This window comes from Mesoplodon bidens (genome assembly GCF_964165515.1).
Source record: "Mesoplodon bidens genome assembly, chromosome: 5".
Classification (NCBI taxonomy): Eukaryota; Metazoa; Chordata; class Mammalia; order Artiodactyla; family Ziphiidae; genus Mesoplodon; species Mesoplodon bidens.
This window is the reverse complement of record NC_138161.1, coordinates 105570688-105592704: the sequence shown is the minus strand read 5'-3', so window position 1 is coordinate 105592704 and position 22017 is coordinate 105570688. Positions and strand designations below refer to the sequence as shown.

Below are 22017 nucleotides of genomic sequence, written 5' to 3'. Positions count from 1 at the left end.
TTTAGATGTGATTAACATTTAAATCACTAGACTTTGAGTAAAGTAGATTACTCTCCATAATGTGGGTGGGCCTCGTCTAATCAGTTGAAAGCCTTAAGAACAAAGACTGAAGTTTCTGAAAAAAAAAAGAATTTTCAAGCCTGCAAGATTTTAAACTCAAGCTTGCAACATCAACTCTTACTGAGTCTCCAGCCTGCTGGCCTACTCTACAAATTTCAGACTTGACAGCTCTCACAATTTCATGAGCCAACACTTTAAAATAGAGGTTAGAATAAATAAAGAATAAATAAAGAATTATTTAAAATAAATCTCTCCTTCTCTATGTATATACATATAATATGTAACATATTATTATATATTATATGTATATAACTTGTCTAGCATCATGTTTAATACAGGAATCTATCTATCTTTATCTCCTATTGGCTCTGTTTCTCCGGAGAACCTTGCCTAATTAAGGCAAGGTTACATTAAGGAGATTAAAAGTAAAATGTCATAATTTGACCTTGATTCTTGGTGGTCAAATTAGTGGGGTGTCTCTAACATCTCTGATATTTAAAAGGAAACCTTCCCCCAAACAGAACACAAGCCAAGGGATAAAGTAAGTGAACAGTCCTTCACCAGCTTGCTTCAAAGTAAATTTTTATGATTCAAAGAGTAGATTTTATGGCAAAATTCCATCTTTTTTTCTCTCTCTTTTCTGAAGAGATAGATCTGCTAGGCTGGGAGCTGATGGGAGGGACTAAGGGGGAAATTTACGTCCACATGATAACTAGACAGAGACTTAATACAAATCATAAACTAAGGATTTTCCCACCTAATCTTCTGAAGAGGCATGCTGATCTGCAGTCATTTGGTACCGTATCACCAACCTCCCTCTGCTCTTGGCTCATCCCTTCTCAGAAAGGACACTACACAGGACTTGGAGGGGAAAACTGTCGAGGGCCAGGAGAAAGGGCCCAGAAATCTCATCTAAAGCCCCCCATCCCTTGCATCACTGCCTTTTCGATTTCTGAATATAAAATATCTGCCTGTTAGAAACAGTTCCTATCCTGTCACCATGATTTAACTATGACATTAAGTGTGATTCTAACATAATCAAGGCAAGAAAAAGAGTCTTTCTGAACAAATGTGAGGATCATTTATAAATGGCAGGGTTAGTAAATTAAATATATCTGTTCTGCTTGATATAATAACCACCATTTCATGTGCTTACTATGTACTAACTACTGTTTTAAGTAATGCACACATATTAACTTGCTTAACCATCACAACACGATGAAGTAGAGTTTTACTTACCCATTTGCAAGAGGAAAAATCTAAGGCTCAAGTATGTTGCATAAATTTTCCGAAGTTACTCTACCAGTAAGTGATAGAACCAGGATTCAAAAGTTTGTGCTTTAAACCACTTACACTTCGTTACTTTCTCAAAAACTCCAAGGGGACTCAAAGGACTGTTTTCAATAGTAGTTATGACAGGCAAGCACCAATGGTTTTTAGTGTTGGTAACCTTCATGTTCTAATACTAGAATTCATGTTAAACTTTCACATTTGTACTCTGATTCCTCCCTCAAGCCCTAAATAATTATACAGCCAATTGTTTACTTAGAAATTTGTTCATCCACTCTGCTTTTACGACCTGAGAAAGCCTGAAAAGTCAACAGTAACAGGCATTGTCACTAAGTGAAACATTTACCTCCCAGTGGCTTTCATACGCTCATCATTCCCCATTTCTGAGAATCTGCCATGCTTCCTCTTGGGATTGTTTCTTTGTCTCTACCCTCTTCTATTATTCTTACTCTCACCTTTACTTTCATCTCTCTTTGTATGTCTTATGCTTATTCCTCATTCTCAGGATCATGGCTGAGCCCAAGCATCAGTCACTTACGGAGTAAACCAGCAGGCTACTTGCTGTTTTCACCCATATTTCCCTCCTCGGCAGCAACACCTCACCCTCCACATGATTCTGGATCCCCCGGGTGTATGATCTTAGTGGGCAGCAGCAGAGTTTGAGAAAGGATAGGAAAAGGCAGGAGGGCAGTCATAGTGTGGAGTATCTCACTGGTGGAGAAACACATGATAAGGATACCTAATCCCTAAACGCCAATGATCCTTAGCTGATTTGGTTGACAAGGGAACTCCTGTAGGACAGTGCTTAAAGGCATGTGCTTCAGGGTCAAAGTGTATAGTTGGGAATCCCAGTACTGCCATTTACCAGATCCAATCCTGGGAAAGTGATCTGACATCTCTGTGTCTCTGTCACCTTCACATGGTGAATTTAAACCTCTGAGCTAAACATTTGGTGATGAGAGTATGTTGCCCACTGGTACCAGCTATTATTACTTAGAGTCACAAAGCTTTAGACTTGGGTGACCTTTTAGAAGTCAATTCCTAACTTTTATTGATAGGGAAACTGAGAAAAAGAAAGGAAGTAATGTGTCTGAGGGTACACAGCGGATTTTCCTGCTCAGTGGGCCAGGATAGTCGCCACATTATCAATGGTCTTTCTAGAAACTTCTTGGTCACAGTGCCCTCTCTGTTGTTTACGCCTCACATATTAAAAACCAATGTCTGTAAGTTGTTTTTCCTCTTGAGTTGATAGATTTATGCTGAGCCATTATCTCACCTATCTGCTCTGAGGGAAGGATAGAAAACTAGACAGGATTAGGGATGCCAGAGACAGGCATGGGTCACAGTGGAGTAAACAGCACCCACCGCATGCAGCCTCACAAGTGTGCTGTGGGCAGTGAAGTAATCAGCCTCACACAGACCTGGAATAAAAAAAAAAAAAAAAAAACACGGGGTCATACTGACCACAGAGATCATCCTTCTAATTCCCTGACAACTGTAGGCTGATAAAAACAGATCCCAAGGTAGATTAAAAGGCCTGTGCACAAGTGTGTTCATTGAACTCAAATCTTGTCTTCATTAATCTAATCTGAACAACAAAGAAAAAAAAATTTTAAATAGCTTTAATTCTGAACTGACTGGAACAAAAAAGACAGGACTATTTGATTCACATGGTGGTGGTCTAGTCCTATAGCATATTATGAGAATCTCCTCTGAGCTTAATAGTCCTGGGGAACAAATAAATCAGAAGTGATTGATACCTCTTCATCTACAACCACAAGACCCCCACAGAACATTCATCTGGACATAGAAGGAGCTGCTAACTTTGGGCCCAGACTCTGAAGACTCAACCTGGATGTGGTCTAGCCCTACAGAGCTGCCTGAGAGCCTTCCTGGGGTCTGAGGTGGCTTTCAAATAAGGGACATCACCCACTTGTTTTAATCTTGCTTACTCCAAATTAAATCTCTTCATCCAGCTCATGTATTACCCTATTCATTGCTAGTCCCCAAATCTCTGTGCAGACTTATCCTTTGGATTTAAACCTTCAAAAGACATCTGGATACAACCAGGTGGAAGTGAGGGTGGTAGGGTTTTGGGTGTTTTGCTTTTTTGCTTTTTTATAGACTTTTTTTAAGAGCAGTTTTAGGTTCACAGCAGAATTGAGCAAAAGGTGCAGAGATTCCCATGTTCCTTCTTGCCCCACATGTGTATAGCCTCCCCCATTACCAAAATCTCCCAAGGGGTAGAGTTGTTTTCACTCCGGTCATTCACACTATTAACATTTATTTTTTAAATTGTTCCCTCCTTGTTACAAACTGGCAGCTGCCATAGTAAATATCGGAGCATATCTTGTTTTCTTCTTAGCATGTTTATCTCTGCGTCCCAGGTGTTTCTGTTCTTACTAAAACCATAGAAGCTTCTCGTTCCATCACACTGGCACCACATACACAAAGCAGCCGGGAAAACATTTTAATTATTCCAGACCACAACACCTGAGGTACATTTCTGAGTAACTACTAAGAAGGAGGCTTTAGAGACCCGTACAGGGAAACCAAAGGCTGAACTAGACTAAAACCTGAGGTGTTGGCCAGAGCCAGTCACTGCAAAAACGGAGTCAGAACCTAGACTTTCTAATCCCAGGCCTCTTTCTGCTGGGGGTGGGGACTTTTGGGATGCTGTCACCTTTGAGGAATAGCATCTAATAATTCATTAATGAAACAGCCTCTGGAGAAGTAGAGGCCCATTGGCTGGGTCCCTCTGAGAATGAATCACTGCTCTAAGACAAAGTGCTGTGGGAAAGAGGCTGGGGTGTGTGTGCTGTGTGTGTATGTGTGTGTGTGTACACGTGTAGGGGTGGGACAGGGTAGGCTGCATTTTCATAAGGATGATAATAGATCAAAGGACATATATTTTGGTCAAGCTGAGAAGTAGTTAGAAAGCAGCGTGGGCTGAGAACCAAGTACTGCATATGCTACTAACTTGCTGTGTGCTCTTATGGAAATCACCGTTTCTTCTCTGGGTCTCAATTTCCCAATCAATAAAGTATAAAGATTGCTTACAACCCTTGCAAAAATATGATTCTAGGAGAGATCTTGGAGGGAAGAAGGGTGCAGAGGGAAGAAAGGAGGAGGAGGAGGCTGAACCGAAGGGAGGTAAGTGTGTGTGAGGGAGGGAAGAGGGGTGGAGAGAGACAGGGAATGCCTTTTAATCAGATAGTGGAAAAAAGTTGAAAATGAAACTGTGCGCCCCTTAAGGTCTCTATTTTTCATCTTTATGCATTTTTAGTGTTTAGACATAAGGAGTCATTTTTGGATAAACGTAGATTGAATGAATGGAAAGCCTGGGAAGGCTAACAGAGGAAAGGAGCTAGGGGAGAAAAGAGAGGAAGCGAGCTCGGGAACAGTCTGCGCGCCTGCTCCTCCTCGGCCTGTCCCCACTTAGGGGGCGGGACCTTCCGGCCACGGCCGCGTGGGCCATCGCGAGCCCCCACGCTCCCTCTCGCTTCCCCGTAAGCCTCCCCGAAACCGCCAGGGGGCGCTGCGCGGCGGCCGGGCCGGCCGGGGGCGGGGTTGCTTTAAATCGCGGCGCCCAGCGGCTCGGCGTCTCAGTCCCGGCCCCGAAGTAGCCGAGGCTTCTCGCCTACCAACTCCAGCGCCAGCCCGGACCCGGATCCAGAGCTTCTTCAGCGGCGACGCAGGGAGCAGGGCTCCCCGCAGTAACTTCCTCCGCGCAGCTCCGCCACCCCCGGGAGTCCCGGGGAGCACCTGCAAACTCCCGCTTGTGCACCGGCCGCCCCCGAGCCGGTGCGGTAGCCCGAGCGAGCCATGGCCAACGCGGGGCTGCAGCTGCTGGGCTTCGTCCTGGCTTTCCTGGGCTGGATTGGCTCCATCGTCAGCACGGCGCTGCCCCAGTGGAAGATTTACTCCTACGCTGGCGACAACATCGTGACGGCCCAGGCCATCTACGAGGGGCTGTGGATGTCCTGCGTGTCGCAGAGCACCGGGCAGATCCAGTGCAAAGTCTTCGACTCCTTGCTGAATCTGAGCAGTGAGTGCACTCCCTACTCCCGCAGCTGTGACCCAGGGACCCAACCCCCCAGTGGCTCCGTTTTGGAGTAGTAGCTACCAAACGACCCTGTTGCGTGATTACATGTCTATCAGCCTTCAGTGGATCAAGTCTTCTGATCACGTGATCTGCCGTGAGGAAGTGAGAGAGACCTGTGGCTTGGGGAAGGGGAGGCCCCGGCCCTAAGCTCTTGTTTTTCCTCTGACACCCTGGGTGACACTTTTCTGTAGGTGTGATTTCATCTTACATGCCCACGACTGGGGTGGTGATGGAGCGAGTGAAGGCCAAACTCTAACTTGAGCTCTTAGGCCTCTCCTGGACATTCTCAGATTCTGTGAAAATTGAAGAACTGTAGAGTTGGGTCAAGAAAATGATATGCCTTGAAAAGTTTGGAGCCTGGTAGCTTCTCCAGTTTGTAAAATTAAATAGATAATCCCAAAGTTACTACATAGGATTTTTTTTTCTCAATCTATCTTTACTATGGGTTTTCATAGGAGAAATCACATTCCTACATAGAATGTCCCAACCTAATGTCTTCTACTCACTTGAGTTTGAATCTTTTGATTCTTTTGACTTCTAAGATCCAGTAAGTGTGAGGAAGCCCCTATGCATCCCCTGGCGTGACTCCTTTTTTTTTTTTTTTTCAAATAAAGGAGCAATTTTAATTTTTTTTTTTTTTTTTTTTTTTTGGCTGCTCCAGGTCTTAGTCTCTGCACAAGGAGTCTTCGTTGCGACATGCCGGCTCCTAGTTGTAGCATGAGGACTTATTAGTTGCGGCATGCATGTGGGATCTAGTTCCCTGACCAGGGATCGAACGCTGGCCCCCTGCGTTGGGACCGCAGAATCTTACCCACTGGATGACCAGGATAGTCCCTTGAAGAAGCCTCTTAAGATTCTCCAGAGGGTTTAGCTTTCAGCCAAGAGTGTTCAGAGGAGGCAGATTGTATAATGTTATTTTGCAAAGTGAAGGTGGGTGGCAGGGGGAAAAAGGATGACAACAAAGAAGTTCTAAATAACCTCCCTTCATAATATGAAGGGAAGAATGGAGCCACTGAAGACAAATGCCACAAAGGAGACTCAGCTGATGAGCTCAGTGTTCAGGAGAGTGAGGGCGGGTCTTCTCTTGAGTTTCTGCCTTCCACAAAGGAATTTCTGTGTAATGGATATTGGCTTCTTACTTCTGTTGGGTTGGAAAGGATTATGTAGTCCTAAAGATGGTGGAAAGACGACAAGAATTTTTCCTTTCATTTTTTTTTTAAATAGAAGCTTTTTTTTTTTTTTTTTTTTTTTTTTTTTTGCGGTACGCGGGCCTCTCACTGTTGTGGCCTCTCCCGTTGCGGAGCACAGGCTCCAGACGCGCAGGCTCAGCAGCCATGGCTCACGGGCCCAGCCGCTCCGCGGTATGTGGGATCTTCCCAGACCAGGGCACGAACCCGTGTCCCCTGCATCGGCAGGCGGACTCTCAACCACTGCGCCACCAGGGAAGCCCTAAAATAGAAGCTTTTGAGCCTTGTCAGAAACTCATTAAATTCCCACTTACTTAGGTAATAACAATTCATGGCTAGGGTATCTTCCTTGAGATATTACATTAGTTGTCCTGAACCTTGTGTCTGTCGTGCACTTGGACTAAATTGAAGAAAAGCTTCCGTAGTCTTTGCCTAGACAGACAAGCCTGCCCACAAGTCCCCTTTGTGTGCTGATGGTAAGCAGTGTTGTCATCGCTCAAGGTTACTTCAGTTGTTTTGTCCACCTCCTGCATGTGGTTTTGTCCAAAGCTATATACTTTAGAGTTGTTAAATCTGTGCCAAATCTGTTTAAACCACTTGAGTACCTCTGGAATTTGGTGAGTCAGTGTACATACGGTAGTTTTTAGTGTTGTCATTTCAGCTTTTCAAAGTTACCTTATTAGGATTCTTTTATGCCAAGCATAAGGAGTATATTAGGTACACACCTTTATATAATCATTGAATCTACCCATGCATGGATAAATACACGTAAGGAATTGTATCAGACATGTCATGTTGAGGAATTGGCAGATGGAGACCGTTCTAAGGGCAATTCCAGAGAGGTCTCTGATTCCTCTGATCAAAATAGTTCATTTGCTACACGTTTAAATAGGTTTCCTGTTAACTGCCTTAAAGGACCAAGTGAAATCAGATTGATCCATGTTGTCAGTACTCAAACAGGTCATCCCTACTCGTGATAATGTGTTAAAATGTTTTATTTTCATTTATTCCTAATGAATAGAGCTGTTACAGTTTTTAAAGCTGTGGCAGAAGATCTAAACAATATCTTCCCTCTACCCCATACACATTTTGGAGATTTCTTCCTGATGAAATTTTTTAAAGTCCAGATCAGATTTCTTTTCATTTTCGTTAAAGCCAGAGTTTATTGAAGGTGGGGCTGAGGCCTTTCTCTCAAAACTGATTCCCAGAAGAAGGAAACTTGACTCATTTGTACTCTTTCCAACCTTCCAGTAACTAACTAGATGTCTTTGGATGGAGGCCAGAGAACCTACCTGTCCCCGTTTCTCTACCTGGACAGCTGTGCTCACACCCAGCTGATGTAGAGAGCTGGGGAGGTGATTCATTGGCTGGTTTTGGTATAGTTCTGTGACATCTAGAGGTGAACAGGATTATCTGTACGTATAAGCAGTGTTCCTTGTAACAAGTTGTGTTCCACAAAGTGCTTTTAGGTAAAAAGCTTAGCTAGAAGTTTCTTGAAATTGTACCTTGTTCTTTTTGCCAGTAGAGCCCATTTGGCAACTTAGGGCGGAGATTCCGGGATTTATCAAGGTTGTAGCACTAGATATGTTAAAATCCCTTGTTCCCTTTCTCTAATTAGTTTCAGCTGTAAAAAGCACATGACAGTGTCTATAGGGATACGGTGTGCATAAACAAATATATGAAAGGAGATACAGCCAGGCTTCTTTAGGTGGTTCTTGCAAAGCAGTTTATGAAAATATAACTGGGGAACTTCCTGGGGAAACAAATCTCATACCGTGGATTGTGGTTTTACTATGGTTGAGACAGTTTCACTTCCATCCAAGTACGGATGTTTATTGACATCGATGACTGATAGTTGGAATATACAAAAAAGAGTGTCAGATAGAGTTACAGTCGACTTTTCTTGATTAAACTGTACATCTTGCCTTGTTTTGATCCAATTCTCAAACTTTTGGCAAGCTAGTGCCTATTTCATGTGCTTAGTTAATTGCTTCTTCTGGCTTGACTTTAATAACTAGAGCTGTCCAAAGACTGGGTTGCCCCAGGAGGTTGCATGGTGGGAGGTGTGAAAGCAGAGGAATAAGTAAGCGTTTTGAAGGAATGTTGTAGGGAAAAATCCAAGTCCCAGACAAATGGGAGGTTAGGCTAGACTTTCTCTAAGTCTCATCTAGCCTTGGGATTCTGTAATTTGTTTATAAGTTCCTCTAGGCTGTTCAACTTGCTTTGCATGAACCCACATGTGTGTTGGTGTGCTTTAATAAGTATTGGTTGTGGGTGAAGTTTCCCAGCACTCTCACCATGATGTTAGGCTCAATCAAAGAACAAAATCACTGACTTGGACAGTCTTTGAAGCACAGGCAGAGAGGAGGGCACCTGCTTACACTTCCCTAGACTGCATTATGCCTGCTGAATCAAGGGTGTTTAAGGGGCCGTTTGTGTTCAGATCCGTTTCAAGAATTAGTTCTGACTTTTGGAATGATGAAAGTCAAAACCCAAAGCCAGGCTTGAGTACTCACTTCTTACCCTGGTCTTGCACTAACTAGCCATGTTTATAATGGTGATCCACTCAATTTCTCTGGGCTGTAGTTTCCCCGCTTGTGAAATAGGGCAGGAATGGGGAGGTGAATCCATGACTCATTCATCCATTCGACAAGCATGAGCCAGGCCCTATCCGTGTTCCTAGAAATGCAGCTAAGAAGATTGGTAAGATGCAAATGTTGATTCTTTCCAGTGCCAACATTCTTTGTTAATAACTGCAGTGATGGAGCAGAAACAGGCAAGGGGCATGGTTTAGGTTTCCTTGATTGGAGTGATGAGTAAGAGGCACAGAGGTAACATAGACGCGTACATTTAATCATGAGGCAATTTCTCTAAGAAACAAACAAGGTAGCAAAACTGCTTGGCACATCCTGAAAAGTGGTGAGCCCTGCCTCATCCCAGACCACAGTTATTGACTGTGCTGGAGTCCTAAGGTCATACCCAACGGCCACCAGTTCATACGTCAATCAAATGGAAATGCTAACAATGAGGACTCTTGAGAAACTTTGAACTTGAGCAAAAGTGAACAATTTAATAAGGGAAGAAGTCATGCGAGTATAGTTCTGTGACACTCTGTGATGAGTTCATTTAATTGCAGAGGAGAGAAGAGGATTTTTGTTCTAGTCAGCCAGTGGTCAGTTTATTTATTTGCCTAATACTTCTTAAGGAACTACTGATGCAAAGAGAGACTGTGTGAGGATAGAGATATAATTAAAATCTACTTTGTTTGTGACATATAATCATAGGGTAATAATATAGTAATATGGCTAGTAAACAGCATGAACAATGTCACGTAGTTAAAGGAGATTCTGCTGCTTGTATAGTAAAACTTTAGAAAAGCTTTAGAAAAAACAATTCCACTGACTTGTCTATGCTTGTCTTTCTACGCTTATGTTGATTAACTTCACTGTAGTAGATCAGTAACTTCTAACTCATTTCTTGTCTCACAAGTAGAGATCTTTGTAAGTACGTTTTCAAATTATACTTTCAGGTTGCAAGTGGTAAGAACTCCTTAAGGAGTCTTTAATCTCAAGATTATCAGTCTAGCTAAGTATAATATAATTAAAAGACTGCCTTCTCCGTATACTGCTGATAATGATGAGGAGCAATAGTGTATCTTTTTGAATGTTTGCTAACCATTTTCTCCAAAGACAACTTTAGTCGCTGCTAATAATATTGTAGAGGTATCTGCAAATTTAGTGGGCCAGAAAGGAACATATTTGCTTCTAGATCTGAGCCAATCAGGTCAACTCAGAGATAATAGTTCAAGACTGTATCTCTCTAGTCTAAAATATTTTGCAGCTTTCAAATATTTCTCAACTTCTTTGCCCTACTGATCATTGTTCCACCAGAAGAAAACTTCATCTTGGAAGCTAATTAGATGCATAATTTAGAAATTTAGAAAATTTTAAAAAATTATATTGGGTTAAACAAAAACTATGAATTTTTTCTCCCTAGATGAGTTTCTAGCTTTTAATGATCTAAACTAGATCTGGCTTTGTAGCAAGATTTTAGTATTCTGAGGCTTTCTAAGAAGGCGTTTCTCAGTATTATTTCAAAGATTAAGCTTAACACAAAAGAGTATTTTTACCTATCATAGTAGAATTCTTAAAGGATAAAGACATGTTCAAATTTAAATTCACTGAACACAGATTGAGTAATCCATGAAGCTTGCCAGGTACTGTTCTTAGTGCTTTGGATGGAAATATGAACAAATATTTGGCCAAATCATCAAGGAGCTCACAATTACATATTTTAGATCTCTGACTTAAAAGGCTTCCATAAGTCGTTAATTTGAAGGATTCATCTAGTTCCAGCTTAAAACTGTGCGGTTTAGATTCTATCTGCACATAAAACCCTCATAACTTGTAATACAACACTTGCTTACTTTGATTTGTAATTCACCATTACATATGCCCAACTAGTGAGTTTTCATGCTGTTATTATTCTCAGCCTTTTTTTTTGTATTTTTACATTTCCCCCCCGCATATCACTATAGTTAAGAATTCATCCAGACGTCTCCAGTGATGCAAGATGAGATTTTGTGAAATTTCCTAAGTCAGTGGATACCAGGACGTAAATGAAAAAAAAAAAAAAAAGCTTCACAAAATAACACTATTGCTATGTCAGATTTTTCAAAACAAAAAATGATCCCCTTGCTCTATATGGTTTACATGATTCCTGAGTATAGGTTTCTCCCCCCAGGTTTTTTCCCCCCATTTTCTCCATAATTTTTTGTGCGTTATGAAAATGATACATTGTTCTATAAAGAAATAAAACATACTAGGGTTTGTAGCACACAGAATACAATATCTGTCCCTTCCCCTTAGAAATTTTGTAAAAGTAGTGGAACGAGTAAAATGGGGCATGAATTAAATGTGTTTTCTTTGAGAACTGAAAGGGGAACAAACTTAGAGATGAAGACAGTGAAAATGAGATAATTCCAGATGAGTGCAGGTGGAGCCTTGGAGTGGTTGATCCATGTACGCTCCCTGCCTGGGTGGTTTTATACAAGCCTGACTCAGGAGATTGAGGCCCAGCAGACTCCTCGTGAAGAGTACCTTGTGACCCAAGTGCTTAGACCTGCTGGGCTGGTGGCCTGCTGTTTTCACATGAAGCACAGATCAGAATGATTATAGAAGCTGAGTCTGGTTTGGGGCCCTACAACTCAAACAAAGTAGAACACTTAGAGATCAGAGAAAGCAACCACAGTGGTGAATAAAGGGTTGGAAAACTGAGCTTAATGGACAAACAAAGCAAAAGGTTGTTGAGAGATGTAAGAGGCTATACATACTTGAAGGGCTATCATATGAAGACAAAGGGTAAAAATCTTGTCACCTCTTCTTTAAGACCCTCCAGTGACTTCTGATCACACTTAGAATATACTCCAAACCCCTTCCCCTAGCTTGCAAAGTCTTACATGATAAATGCCTTCTGCCTACCTTGCTAACCCACCTCATTTTACTTTTACATCCTACCATCCTCCAGTAGTACTAGCTTTGCCAGTTTGTCCAGGATTGAAGACCTTCTCAGGAGTCAGGACTTGTAGTTTTATTTATTTATTTATTTATTTATTTATTTCTGGTACGTGGGCCTCTCACCGTTGTGGCCTCTCCCATTGTGGAGCACAGGCTCTGGACGCGCAGGCTCAGCAGCCATGGCTCACGGGCCTAGCCGCTCCGCGGCATGTGGGATCTTCCCAGACCGGGGCACGAACCTGTGTCCCCTGCATCGGCAGGTGGACTCTCAACCACTGCGCCACCAGGGAAGCCCAGGACTTGTAGTTTTAAAACTGAAAGAGTCCTCGGCAAATGGACAGGTGGTCACCCTGTCCTCCACATGGATCTCTGTGACTTTCAGTATCTCCTCTTCCAGTGTTCCTTTGTATGAAATGCTTTCCTTCTAAGTGGAACTTAGGACCAAATCTGAAATCTGTGTTATGTTTAAGAGTTTAGTTATTTTTTATTTTCCTTCTAAGTAATGACTGTCTTTGCAAAAACTGTTGGTAAACCAAAAGGAAGGACACACCATAACTGTGGAGTCCTTAGTATTTTCCTCTTCATGCCACAGTATGGTTTGTGATTCCAAGGAAGAAGTTTCACAAACCCATGGTCCGTGAAACCTGTGTTTTGATCCAGGAGTTCTTGTACCACCCTGGAATCTTACAATAAGTGTGTGGCACTCGTGCACACACATTTATGGTGAAGTAGATCTATGAGGGGAGCATGGAAGTGCCTATGATTTGATTTTAATTGAATCAAGTAAAAATTTATCTTGGCTTCCAAAATATCTCTCAAATGCTGTTTAAAAAAATGCCTTTGATACTTTCAGAAAGTGGTTACTATGATTTTATCATAGATTGCCTGGTTATGGCAAGGATGGAAAAATTAACAATTTAAAGTTGAATGATGTTTTAGAAATCTTTAGTCTTAATTATGATTTGTAGCCTAGGTTCTCAACCCTGAAAATACTGACCCTGAGCCTAGGTCTAAAGTAGAGAGTGAGATATAAAACCTTTCCATGATGTCAGCCACTTTTGAAGACCATCAAGAAGTCAATTGTTCCAACTTCTCCTTAGAGATAACCATCATTCACACTTTACATAATAAAAAGATGGTCCCAAAGAATAATAAGTAGCTCACCCAAGATAGAATGCTTAGTTACAATGTAAGTATTTATATATGCAAAAAGACTTGTCACCTGTTAACACTGTTAAAGAAATAATGATCTTTATTTGAAGGAGGAAATAAAGGTAGAATTAATCAAACTCATCTAACCAGCGTAGTTTCAGCTCTTTTTTCTTTGAAAGTCTGTGTGTCTTTATGCCACAGTGATGGTATCACCTTTTTACTCTTTAAGATACTTACTGGCATAATCTCAAACTTGGCCCTATCGATTTGATCGTGACTTAGTATACCAATGACAATAACAGGAAATTAGAAAATTAGTGGAATCCTGAGAAATACTACATTGAATTATCTGCTATTTTACAATATAGCAGTTTAAATAGTTTTAAAAACTGGTGATATCTCCGAATATAAACCTACAATGTTCCAAAATAACATCTCAAAGCCTTTTTGTGTGTGTGTGTGTGTGTGTGTGTGTGTGTGTGTGGTACGCGGGCCTCTCACTGTTGTGGCATCTCCCGTTGTGGAGCACAGGCTCCGGACGCGCAGGCTCAGCAGCCACAGCTCATGGGCCCAGCTGCTCCATGTCATGTGGGATCCTTCCGGACCAGGGCACGAACCCGTGTCCCCTGCATCGGCAGGCGGACTCTCAACCACTGCGCCACCAGGGAAGCCCGGCTATTACATTTTGTTCTAAGAAAATGGTATTCATATCTCCCACCCCACCCCCATCACTGGAGATACCAGTGTTGCTTATCCAGCCATGATAATCTATGAGAAATTCACTAGTTGTCTTCCAAGTTCACCCACCCACATTTTCTGCAGCTTGATGAGTGGAGTATAAAGCTATTGACTACTACCAAGATATATTGTAAACCATTTTAATTATAAATGTTTTAACATTAAGGATAACACATATGATTGTTATTTCAGAATTAAAAACTCCATTAGAAAGGATTAAAAATGTATTAGCTCAGCTAAACCTATTCAACCAAATCATTAATTATTTTTTCAGAGGATTTTAAATTTAATGTTGAAAACATAAACTGTTAGAGTTGGAGGAATTCTTATTCATCATTCAGCCAGGTATTTGTTTTTCTGGAGAAGAAACTATGTTGGTTACCTGCAGAAACATCCCTAGAAGCAGGGTCTCCTGACTCCTGGTTAGATTTTCTCTCTTCCATACAACATTGAAATATACTTGGTCTTCTACCACTCTTCTCTTGTTGGTCTAGGCATGATTTTTACATGTTCTAAAATGTTTTCTGCCAGGCACTCTGCAAGCAACCCGCGCCTTGATGGTGATTGGCGTCCTGCTCGGACTAGTAGCCATCTTTGTGGCCACTGTCGGCATGAAGTGTATGAAGTGCCTAGAAGACAACGAGGTACAGAAGATGCGGATGGCTGTCATTGGGGGCGTGATCTTTCTTATTTCAGGTAAGAGAGGCCCTGTCCCCCTTAGACCTTATTAAACTCTCTCTGACATGGGTTAAGGTATAGTTTTTGGTTTCCTGAGATTATGGTGGATTTGTTGCACTTGAATCGATTGAATTCACTTCCTTTAAAATCTGAAGACAGAAACCTTAAGTCCATTTGAGTTTCACATTCTCAAACAGGAACCAAATGAAAATCTGTATTCACAGTGGACAGGTCTATTCCTTGAGGTTTCAGGTGCCAACTGGTTGTTAGAACCATCCTCCCCAGGTGAAGAGAGATTTTTCTATCTAGCAAACACTGAGGAACAATTCTATGTAATTCAGAAAATTTCTGTAGTGTCTCTTCCGATACTATGTGGGAAAGATGGGGAATGGTGAGAGAGAACATAAAGAATGTGTCAGTCATACAGGTGTGTGAGGAATGAATGAGACTGGGATTATTGGAGGAAAATGAGGACATCATTCCACGTGGGCAGATCTGACTCCAGAATAAACAGGTGGTACCCATAGATCAGTGAAGAGAAAGGTCAGTTGGAATGGAGGTGAAATGTTGGAATGGTAGGGAATAAGAGTAAATGAGTTAAGTCACAGCTTACCCTTCCCCCTCCCCATATGCTCAAGTCCATTCTCGTTAAGAAAGAAAACAATAGAGAAAGGCCTTGGAAAAAAACCTAGACAAAAGAGTGAGATTACATTTTCCATAGAAAATGAATGTGTATGTATTGCTTTATTCAAGTGTTGATATGTGACCTTTGAGAAAATGAAAGCCAGAAGAAGACATGGACAGGTCACTTGTAAAGCCTTATAATAAGGTTTATATAAAATAATATTGTGTTTATATATAAAACAATAGACTATTATATATAGTAGTTGTCTATTGTTTTGAAATGGACTAGTATATATATTATATATATATGTATATATATATAGTAGTATGCAGTAGTCTATTGTTTTTGAAAACAACACCAGCGATACAATCTACCACTAGGAAACACTAGAATTAGATGTTTTTTCTCATTTTCTCTTTAACAAAAGTATGTGGATTTCATCAATAATGAAGGAAGAGTGCCTGTGGCTTTGCTAAAGGTTTGGTTAAAGTTTATTCAAATTACTCCTGGATAGCATTTTATTCCCAACAGTTTGATTTTACATCAAAGGCTGTGAATGCACTTACTGTGTAAGACCCTTCCTCCGCTTGCCTTCTTGTAACTCTGGTACATCACTTCCCCAGTCTCAGGGACTTCCTAGGGAGTGAGGCTTTCAAGTTCCACAGCATTTGCATGGTCTGCTTGAGCAGCCAAAGCAATGGTGTTTTCTCTCGAGTATTAGAGGCAATTAGGTTGGACCACATTTTTTGTAGGAGGAAGGGAACAGAAGGGGTAGCATAGAAATATTTAATCTGTCTAAATTGATGAATTTTTAGAATGGCTATAAAAAGAAGTTATTTAATGTCTTTGGATAAGAAAAGTCAAGGTGTTGTATACTTCTTATGAATGATAGAGTGGGTTATTTTGACTAAGTAGTTTCTCTGGCCTTACTGAAATGTGAAAGGCATGAGAAATTGAGTGTTCAGCACATATTGATCTGATGTGGCACTTAAGCAAATCTCATGGCAAGACCTGGCACATCTGGCCAGTGAGGCTGTAGGAATTTAGGTGATCTAGTCCTACTACTAGAGTAGGACTACTAGTCCTACTACGTAGTAGTCCTACTACTAGTCCTACTCGTTCCTGCTATCTAGCTACTATTTACTTTCATTTTGATTCTTCAGAAATGTGAATTTTGAGTTTTGGTCAAGAAGAATGTAGAAGGGTTTTCATCTTGCCTTTTGTATTGTAAGTGACTTGCTTTACTAAGAAGGACTTTGGTTTTACCAAAAATAGTCTAACACAGTGATGTATAACAATATATTTGAAAGAGATCTTAAATGACATGAACCTGCTGAATATTTCCAACAGAATGTTGTTTGTGCCAGTGACCTTCAACTCTAAGTGAATAAAATGACATAAACATTATAAACTAGCCTAACTCCAACCTAATATTTTCATCTGTCTTAAGAGAATACTTAGAATAAATCATGTCTGAACCTCTAATCTCCCTAAATTAAAGTCGTCTGAATTAAAATGGATTAAATTAAAAATGTCAGCACTATTGATGAGATTTAATTCTTGTAAAATACTTGTAAATGTAATGAGCCCTATATTTATGCTCAGTGTTCCATAGTGATTAACAGTCTTTTGTTTTGAATTTCTGTAGGTCTGGCTGTTTTAGTTGCCACAGCATGGTATGGCAATAGAATTGTTCAAGAATTCTATGATCCCATGACCCCGGTCAATGCCAGGTAATGTTGTTCACTCCTAAAATAGTTTGTTCTCTGAGAAAATACCCTTTTAATGTTCTGCAAAGTCCAGCTAGTGCCGTAGCTTCCCAGATTTGCTATCCAGAATTTTATGGAACTTCTGTCAAACTTGAAAATAATTTGAATGGCCTGTGACTCATATTAAAAATAGTCTGATAATTGCTTTAACGGCCTGTATTGATAAGAAAATGAACTTCAAACTAGAAAAGTTCTAACCTGTATACTTTCCAAGTGTATGCTGGACCTTTTTTCATATTTAAAAAATGTTTTTAATATTAATAAAGATACCAACATATTTGAAATTTTATTTTTGAAGTATATTCTGAAACTTTTAACACTTGTGATTATTTGTAACTAAACACAGTTTATGACTGATTTAAAAAATAGTACTGTTGTAGAGGTTAACAAATAATATGTCATTTCTAATGGTTTAATCCTGTTTATGAAAAAACAATTTATTTATGAAAAAGAAAAGTTAGCACTTTGAAATTTTGTGTTTCATCACAACCATAAAAATAACTTTAGAAAGGTCATCCTTCTTAACATTGCAAGTTGTGGAAGTTAAAGAGCTGACTCTTGGCTCTCACGTAATGACACCCTTTGATCAGAGACACGGCTCTTTTCTCACTGTGTTCACATCTTTAAAGCCGAATAACTATATTCTGAGTCAGAGTGTTAAGATGTAATTATTGTTTGTTGAATGCTAAGATGAATGGATGAAAAATCCCAGTGGTGGAGAGATAAGGTATGCTCCTTTGTATAAAATCACCCACATAGAGGAGAGCACATACTGCAGTGATTGTGTTGGAACGCATCCCATAAGATCTACACTATAAGGACAGAATCTACTGGAGGTCAGTAGGCTAAAATTTTACCAGTAATGGATATGAAAGCACTTTATAAATTGCTAGGCACTGTACACTTATTTACATTGTTTCACATGATCCTGAAAGCAGTCCAGTGAGGCAGATGGAATCATCCTGCTTTAAGAGAAGCAGCAGCTGAGGTTGAGAAGAGGAGCTACTGGCCCAAAATTTAGCAGTTGAGAGTTTGCATCAGAATTCAAACTCAGGCCTTATAACTCTAGATCCAGCCCTTCTCTCTCCTTATTGTCCACCATCAGTCACAGATCTTCTCCCCAGAACTATGGCTTCATACATCCATCTGGATCAACTTAACCTAGAATGATCTATGAGCTGCTTAGAAGTCTTTTTCGCAAAACCATAAATTTCAGATTTCAGTGTTTATCAGTGATTGACTACTGAAAACTCTAATAGTCTCCAACACCCTCTAGTAGTTTCTTTGTAGAATTTGGTTGCTACTTGGTGATAGCATGACTTGTTAAGTTTTAGCCTAGGAACCATTGTCCAAACCTGACTTCCAAGGTATATATAAACATGCTTTACAAGTCTCCTACACATGAAAAAGTCTTTGGAACTATTTGTGTAATTAACCTGGTGTTGCATGCCACATTGCCTGATCTACTATTGCAAATTGTCAACAACTGCAATGTGAACATTCTCGTGTGTGTGTCCACAAACCTTAAAGTACTTTGCAAAACTTAAAGAGGTCATGGGGGATTTTTTTTCAATGGAAAAAATATAATGAGTATGATATTGATTTCATTCTTTAATTATATTAGAGAAGTTTCCAGTGATTCACTGATTAAGCAAATACATTGCCTCTTCTTTTTAGGTATGAATTTGGTCAGGCTCTCTTCACTGGCTGGGCTGCTGCTTCTCTCTGCCTTCTGGGAGGTGCCCTACTTTGCTGCTCCTGTCCCCGGAAAACAACAACTTACCAAACACCAAGGCCCTATCCAAAACCTGCACCTTCCAGTGGGAAAGACTATGTGTGACACAGAAGCAAAAGGAGACAACCCTGTTGGAACAATCAGAAAATGAACACTGAAATACTGTATTGGCATTAAGATCTTAGATTTTGACTATTGTAGTCTAAACTGTGGTATTACCAAAAGAACATATTTTGTTAAATACCCATTGCTAAAAATGACTTAGTCTTATTTTATCTCCTTTCCTCAATATAAGAGGGGAGCCTTTTCTATTTGTATTACTGCTTCCCACTGAGTCATCATCTCAAATGTGGGGAGAGGGCATTCTTTAAATATATATAGATATGTACATGTACATGTTTTTCTATAAAAAAGTTAGGTAGTAAAACCTCATTATGTTGGTACCAGCATTCTTAAAATATATCTAAAAAAAGAAAAATATATTTATATTGATTAAATAAGTAGTTTATTTGGTATTCTTCTCTTCTTTCTTTATGTATACATATATAATAGGTCAAATATCATTTACCCTCCTTCATCAGCTTTTAATGTCTTTCACAGAAGACCTGACCTACTTTACCAAGTATGAATTATTTCATTTCTTCACATGTGCCCTTTTCATATGTTTGTATCATATATTTTTTTTACTATGATCTTATAGCACTTGCTCTGTCACCATTCAGTCATTCTTCATGACTTTGTTTTTTGTGAGATTGGGCTTAACTCTCGATTCTGATAACACATTTATATGCCTACAGTTTAATTCCTAAAGTCAATAAGAATCTCTTACAGACCAGAGTTTTGGGAGCAGATCTTTCTGTGTGACCAGATGGTATATTCCTACCTTCCCATATGCTCCCTGTACTCTGTCCTGTAACACACTTGTTTGCTTTGAAAATATTTGTCCCCTTGAGGAGCTGTGTGCTGCTTTCCCAAGTGTTGTGACACAATTCTATTGATTGAATTTTTTGACCTACTTATTCATAGTTGTATATCCTCCCAAACTACCTTTTTCTTGTCCCCTTCCTCAAACTGTATTGTTTTCTCATATAGTTTACCTCGTCCCAGAGAGGGATGACCTTTTTGTCTGAATGAAGAGCTAGACTTTCTGTAATGACAGCCTGATGACAAATATTCTCTCTGTAGCTGTAAGCAAGTCACTTAATCTTTCTCCTCTTTTCCCATCTGTTAAATTGAGATAATGATACTTAACCAGCTGCTAGAGTGGTGTAAGTATTAATTAGTTGATATTATGCTCATTCTTTGAACATGAAATATGCCTAAGTAGTGTCTCTGTTTGCTAAATTGTCTCTTAAGAAGTCATTGAACCAAACCTACACACAGGCATCCCATCGTTCGGCACCTTCCTTTCTCCACAGACCCGTTTCCTTCTTTTCAGCGGTGGCCACCATGCTGTTGGTGCTCTGTTCTGTTTTAACAATTGCCCTTAGTTTTCCAGTCTGTGGAAAATTCTCCTTCACTTGAGCAAGATGATGTAATGGGAAGGGTGTTGACTTCGGTGTCTGGAGACCTGATGTGAGTCTTGGTGCTCTCAATTACAGTGTGAGTTTGGGCAGGGCACTTGGTTGCCCTAGATTTACTGCTTCACTTATAAAAAGAGGATTGTACTTCCTGACCTGCCTACCTCTCAGGGCTGTTGTGGGGATCCAGTGAGCTGGTATACATGGAAGTGTGATTTTGTGAGGTAAAAAGTATTATACTAGGGGAAAGAATTAAGGAATTTAAGTGCATAAGTTTTGGATGACTTTTCAAATGACTGAAAAGAGACAAATTGTAAGCAATAGGTTTCTTGCTTTAACCAACCTCTCAAGTGATGAGACACTAAAGTGAATTTCAGATTACTAAGTGAAAAGGATTCTAGGGCAGTCTTAGTTTTCTTCAGTCACTATGGCCTGATGCTTTTTGTGGCTAAGCTTTTCTCCTTTCAGGAATGCGGACTTGACCTAGGACAAGTTTGCAGATGTAATGGGTGAAACAGAAGTGTACATGTTGGCAAACCAAAGAATGGAAGATTTTTTTACTTTTAGTAACTTGCAAGGGTATACAAGGTGGATATCTGTTATGCGATGTTATCAGAGGTATTGCTATTAGCTGGCAGCTAACACTGCTAGGATAGGTAGTTTGGGAATGTAACTCATAGTGAAACCATATAGGGGAAATTATCCGAAGGACTGCATCCTATGATTTGAACCTAGTAAATTTTAGTATGTCTTCCAATCCTGAAAGTCTGTGCTCCCAGAATGTATAATTCAAAGAACTTCTGCTACCTACATAGATCCTAATGATGGGCAAGTATAAATACATGTGGTTACTAGTTGCTAAACTCTGAAATCTATAGTCCAAAATGGCCAACAGAATGGTTACACCAAAATTTATCCAATTTTGATATTTTTGTACTCTGCTACCATACCTGGAAACAGACAAATATGTATTTTAGAGTTTTGTAATGGGAATTTGTATAAAGTGTTAGTCTTTTTCAATAAATTGTGTTTTTTTAATATAAAATAAATCCTTGTTTTTTTTGTTTTAAATCATTTATTTCAAGATTGCCATGCTTGGAAGAAGAGATGGCTCGGGATAGGATCTGACTCACCATCTGTTACTAGGAAAGAGCTATGGTGCCTCTGCACCACCTGTCAAATATTTGAGTAGCTCCACCCACTGGAATGCCCTATTCTCTCCAACTATGCTTTTCCTAGTCAAGGGTGGTGCTACAAGAGAATGTCAGGAGACATTACTTCATTTTCCTCATCCATAGAAAGGGGACATGCTACAATAAATGACTAAGGGATAAAATCACCAACTGTAAATCATTGTGAAAGCTTAAGGCAGTTTTGTTTCTCACAAGTTGGAAGAGAGAAGGACAGCCAGAAATCCATTATTGTTTTTGTAATGACTATTACCAAAACTACTTCTTAGGAAAGCAAGTGATGAAACTCATTCACCTGTTATCTGAAAATATCAGTAATTGATAAAGCCTTAGTTGTAACCTCTCCTATTACGTATTAAAGAGACAGGCTTGTAAACAAAGGATTGCAGCTCTATGTGGAGCTCTATGTGGACATTAGCTTTAAGGGTGAGAGACTAAGATTATTCTCAGTC

General features: G+C 40.1%; 1 protein-coding gene across 1 annotated transcript; it reads left to right on the top strand.

Annotated features, from left to right (window-relative positions):
* Positions 1–4946: 4946 nt before the first annotated feature.
* On the top strand, positions 4947–21418 carry CLDN1 (claudin 1). Its single transcript, XM_081236071.1, has 4 exons — positions 4947–5398; positions 14580–14744; positions 17000–17084; positions 18798–21418. Exons 1-4 carry the CDS (start codon positions 5176–5178, stop codon positions 18958–18960), a joined length of 636 nt encoding a protein of 211 aa, XP_081092197.1. The 5' UTR covers positions 4947–5175; the 3' UTR covers positions 18961–21418.
* Positions 21419–22017: the final 599 nt, after the last annotated feature.